Source organism: Nicotiana tomentosiformis, chromosome 12 (assembly GCF_000390325.3).
Source record: "Nicotiana tomentosiformis chromosome 12, ASM39032v3, whole genome shotgun sequence".
Lineage (NCBI taxonomy): Eukaryota > Viridiplantae > Streptophyta > Magnoliopsida > Solanales > Solanaceae > Nicotiana > Nicotiana tomentosiformis.
Genome location: NC_090823.1, coordinates 62,566,646 through 62,572,428, shown reverse-complemented (window position 1 = coordinate 62,572,428; position 5,783 = coordinate 62,566,646). Strand labels below are relative to the sequence as shown.

Sequence of the window (5,783 nt, the reverse complement as noted above, 5' to 3'; positions counted from 1 at the left end):
GAGAGTAGCCTCCTCGCTCATTAATCATGCGGTCTTTCCACATGAGTATTGGGTGTCGTACTTCAACAATTTCAACACAACCTCAAATGGAATTCTGACCACAATTGTAATTACCAAGCACCCGATCACCATCGAATTCTTCCTAGGACTGAAGTACAAGACCAAATTGATTGGGTCAGATGTCCCAGGTAAGGTTTTAATTATTGGTTTTGACATTTACAGGGTTTTGCATGACAAACTCCAGATCAAAGCCAATGGGATAAAATTCAAAAAAAATTCAAGCCATAGTGTGCAATCCCCAGATTGTTCTAACTCACAGAAGAAGATTAAGTCAGTGAAATTGAAGCATAAATCATACCACATTTCTGTGTAGAATCTCACACTGAATTCTTAACCAAATGTGACAATTCTTTATGAAAAATGAAGAGTTATTCATCAAGCTGCCTTTCAAAAAAAATAAGAGTATCAATTTTACAAAGGTAAGTCACTCAGATATGAATCCCGACCACATTCAGCTTGCAAAAAAGGATGTCAGGAGCTAGTAAATTTTGATCTCACTGAGCCATCAAATTCACAATGGGCGTGTGAAGCATTTTATGTCAATAATAGAGCCAAGCAAACAAGACGTAAATTGAAATTGGTAATTAATTACCAACCACTCAATCATTTTTTTTTTGAATGACAAGTTTTCCATCCAGAATAAGCTCACCATTTTCTCCCAACTTGCCAAAGCAAAATATTTTTCTAAGTTTGATCTCAAATCAGGCTTTTGGAAATTAGGAATCCACCCGGATGATAGGAAAAAAATTAGTTTTTGCATTCCCGATCACCATTTTCAGTGGAAAGTCATGCCTTTTGGTTTAAAAATTGCTCCATCTTTGTTTCAAAAGGCCATGATAAAAATAGTTCAGTCCATCCTCCACACATCACTTATTTATATTGATGATATTTTACTATTCAGTGATACTTAGGAGGAACACATAAATTTGCTCAATCATTTTGCATCTTTAGTGCGAAAAAATGGCATCATGCTTTCAGCCAAAAAAAATATTTTTGCACAAAATAAAACTGAGTTTCTGGGCATGCATTTTTCCCATGGAAAACACACTCCAGGTTCTCATATTTCTCAGGAACTTCTCGAGTTCCCCGGTACTGATTTCATGACGAAGCAAATCCAGCAGTTTTTGAGAATAATAAATTATGTGAGAGATTTTATTCCTAATGTTAATTTTCACATATATTTCTCCTATCACAAAATTGTTGAAGAATAATGCCCGACCATGGGGTATGGAGCAAAGTGATGCAGTTAGAAAAATAAAAGAGGTGTCCCAAAGTGTTAAATCTTTGCACATTCCCTCCAATAGAAAGAAAATATTACAGACAGATGCCAGCAATAAATATTGGAGCGCGATTTTGTTTGAGGAAGAAAACGGTCATAGAAAAATATGTGATTACGCCATTGGAAGATTCAAGGATGATGAACAACACTATCATTCCACTTTCAAGGAGATTCTTGCGGTGAAAAATGGGATTAAAAAGTTCATTTTTTTCCTAATTCACTCAGAGTTTATTATTGAGATGGATGTGAAAGCTTTTCCCAGGATGATCCAGCTGAATCCAAAGATTATTCTGAATCCGCAAATTCTCAGATGGGCTCAGTGATTCTCTCCCTACAAATTTCCGGTCAAGCACTTGAAAGGAAAAGATAATTTTCTTGCTGATTGCCTTTCAAGGCCATGTGAATTTTTCAAAAGTTCAAAAAGGTTCCACCCCCTGTGGTATCAGACATAGGAAGAAGAGGTCGATAAGCCAAATGTTTATGTTTTCAGAGGCCCCGTGGACAAGTTCATCATCAATGTCATCACATCACCCGCCGGAGCTATTAGAATTTTCGGATCCTCTTGTCCCATTCATCTTGCTTGGAAGCAGAAATTTTTATGAACTCCAAGTTTTCAGGCAGGCATTATCCATCCAGAGTATCGATATTGCTAGGTTTTCACAGCACATTCTAGAAATTTTCTATAGGAGCTCTTATGGTATCTATGTCATCAATACTACATTCTTATGTAATTTAAATGTGATAACTTTCAGGATTTTGAAAATCTTGAGCCCTACCTAAAAATATTTTTGTTGTGGTTCAAACCTCAAAAATATTTGGTTCATCATTTGAATTCTAGTGGAGCCAAAATATTTATGTTTCACAAGCCATTTGACATTGTCCAGAGCTCCATTCATATGATCCCTACTCTTCGCTATCATTATCCAGACACAATTCAAGCAAGGGAAAAAAAAGTCCGCTGAGGCCCAGGAGATATTTTTTCAGCAGAACAGACACATTCCAAAAGTAATATGGCCAGGAGAAGAAGAGAATTGCAATTATTCTTCCACCTACCCTCTTTGGGAAGATGTTAAAGCAAAGCTCAAAGAATACATGGCATTGCTTGGAGACTCACAAGACCCATATGAAATTAATCCAGTAAAAATTGCTAAGATTATTTTATTAAATGGGGAAAATAACACTCCGTCCCAGAAGAGGACAAGTAAAAGAGCAAGAGTTATAGAAGAAGATCATCCGCATATAAAGAGATATTTCACAAGAGCTGAAAAGCGAAGGCTAGAAGGGTTGGAGACAAGCATAATGCATCAACATTTCTAATTTAAGCTTCTAAGTCAAGAATCAAAGGGTCCTCAAAAGCTTTCCGAAACGAAACTAATCAACCCCGCAAATCATAAAACCATAAACATACATGTATGAAGCATAAAAAGGATAATGTGGCGCAATTAAACAAAACGATCGGTCGGGTCGTTACAAAAATAAATATTGCATAGCGAATAAATACATTATTCAACTTCAAACTCATGTACGTAATGAACTTAAACTTCCTCTATTTATATTTATAAAAAAAACAGTTGGATGGCTTTTCTTGAGCTTCTTGTAAGTTATCTACATGAGTTGCTCCCATCCTGCTTGTTTAATAAGAAGCCGTTGCAAGTCAACATACCTGCAACATGTCTGCATCAGCTGTTTGTAGATAAATATCAATAAAGTTAGGGTTGTCAAATTTGGCCCAAGCCCAAATGACCCACCCAACCCGCTCAAGGTTGGGCTGGTTATTGACCTGCCCATTTATTGAACTCGGCTCATCTTAGTCCGACACATTTCAACCCATTTAAAGTTGGGCTGATTTTAAGCCCAAATTGATCCATGAGTAACTTTGCCAAAATATCTTAGAAATAATTTATCTTTTTGATATGTTATATATGAGCATAACAAAAGAAAAAAAATCTTATTCAATAATTATACAATTCATAAGAAAGTAATAAATATTAATTAAATCTTGTTAAGAATTGGGCGGGTTGGGGTATAATTCAAATTTAGCCCATCTTTACCAAGCTCATCTAAGCCCAAATAATTTTTGAATAGGTCAATGACCCGCCCATTTATTAACTCAAACTATTTTGACCCGTCCAAAATCAATCCAACCTACCTATTTAATACCCCTAAATAAAATACTAAATGGACATCCACGGTAAAATATTTTCGTTAACACATTCACAATTCAGAGTATTTATAACAGTTAAGTCAATTTTCTTGCCCCAACGTCGCTATTAGCTAATTAAAATTTTGAGCAAAGAAAGGATAAGCAGCGTAATATTAGTACGTGCCAAGGGATGAGTGGTTAATGTTAACGGTCAAAGCCGAAGTGGATTGAGGTCGTTTATCACTATCTCTACAACAATTTTGTTTTCTAGTACTGTATGTATGTATGCCCCACTATCATTATAGCGCACGTCTCTGCTTGGGTCGGTTGAAACTTGAAAGAAGCTACTGGAAATTGAGAAAATGGAAAGGGTGGAGAAAGTGGAGCTCATGCAGAAAGCCATAGAGCAGTTAATAGAAGAAGAACAAGTCCAATCCAAAAGACGTCAGCTTCTTGATGAGAGCTTTGTCGCCGTTGATAATACCATCAACAAAGATGATGAGTGTGAAAAGCAAGCCGAGCACCGCCACCAACTCCTCTCCCAACTTTTAACTCAGGTACTATATATTTTCATGTAAGTTCAAGTTTGTTATTGTTCATGATAAATGGATTCGTTTATAGGGTTCATATCAAATACAGGTGTTAATTAGTGTAGTATTTTATAGAAGATCCGATCATAATACTCATATTCATATCAAATAAGTGATACTGTGATAGTGAGCATGGAATTTACATTTTTCTGTGAAACGTAATGGATTGAATTCAAAATTCTTTTATCATAAGTAAATTACTCTTGATTGTTTAATCATTTAATAATTAAAGTCAATTCTTTGGTAATTGCTCACTATGAGTTACTCAATAGAACTTAATCAATTGTGTTTTCTGTTTTTAAGGTAAAGAATCGATTCATTACTTTTTACTACATAGTTTAAATACATACTCTATATAGAACTCACTAACTTTAGATTTTAGATTATATCCTGCCACTAGTAGAAGCAACTAACCCCCATAAAAGCCGGGATGAAAGAAGGTTAGATTCCGGATATTGGGCTGGTCTGTTATTATCTTCCCTTGTTCTTTTTAATAATCAATTATCATTGAAACTTGGCAAGTAAAAGGAAGTAATTATATAATCATAAGTAGTGCATTGACTTATCAAGTGCTTTCGGTGCAATGCAGGGTACACCAAAATAAAAGAAAAATGATTAAGTTATATACACTAACTAACTAACTAACCGTGTGGATAATTTCTTACATTATTAGTGTATTTTGGCCTTGTATTACATTTTCTTATGGTTACCAATTAATATTTATACGGAGAATTATTATAAGTAATCATCATTTTCTTTTTTTAACATGGTCAGTACACAAAACTTATACTCAAAAGTGTATTACTCAAATTTAAAACTCTTTGAACAGCTAGAATCGCTGAAAGAAGATAGCCCACTTGATCAGATGAGTCAATCAACCAACTTAGAAGAAACTCCAGACAGAGAAAAAGAAGAAAATGTTGTAAAAGAAGTAAGGAAGATTCAGAAGCAGAATTTTGTGACTCATTGCCTTTTATCAGCTATGATAGTCCTGACCTTAACATGGCAACTATCGGAGGTCTCTCTCATATTGAAAATGAAACATGGATTAAATCATCCACTTAGATCCATTGGTAGTTTGATTACAAGCTGGATGAAGGACACTCCACCTTCATTAAATGTTCAAGAAGGCGATTTAAACGACTCTACCAAGCAGCTAAAGCATAAGGTGGAGGCTATGTCTCTCCCAAAGCTAAAAGTTCCAGAGCTTCCTCATGTGGAGTTGCCATCTTTGGACTTTATCGCTGAAGAAGACTAGCTTTTTCTTTTCACTTTTTCGGCATTATCTCAATATAATAGCTAGCTTGTAAATTGTACGTATGTAAGGGCATAAAGTTTTGGATGGATTCACTGTGAGGCAAAACTACTTTATCATCATTTGTTTAAACATAAGTTGAATGATACTCATATTTTGATAAATTGATGTCCTCAAATTTTCATCTCCAATAAAAAGATTAAAACAGAGATTGGAGCAACTCTACGCATTAACCAAACAAGACCATGAGGGAATGCCACGAGACTTCATTACGTAAAACTATTTCAAGAAACTTGGATTTCATCCAAAGTATAGAACTTAGAAGAGAAGAACTGTTTATCCGAAAAACGGATAGAGTTAAATTTGTACGTAGTTCTAAGGATATGTGATATAACTTAACACAAATCGTACGGATAAATAAGAATATCTAATATTTGACTGTGGGGATGAAAGATA

At 35.0% G+C, this 5,783-nt stretch overlaps 1 protein-coding gene across 1 annotated transcript; it reads left to right on the top strand.

Annotated features, from left to right (window-relative positions):
- The first annotated feature begins 3,743 nt into the window (after nt 1-3,743).
- On the top strand, nt 3,744-5,491 carry LOC104108833 (uncharacterized). The gene is made up of 2 exons (XM_009617961.4): nt 3,744-4,039; nt 4,902-5,491. Exons 1-2 carry the CDS (start codon nt 3,845-3,847, stop codon nt 5,328-5,330), a joined length of 624 nt encoding a protein of 207 aa, XP_009616256.1. The 5' UTR covers nt 3,744-3,844; the 3' UTR covers nt 5,331-5,491.
- Nucleotides 5,492-5,783: the final 292 nt, after the last annotated feature.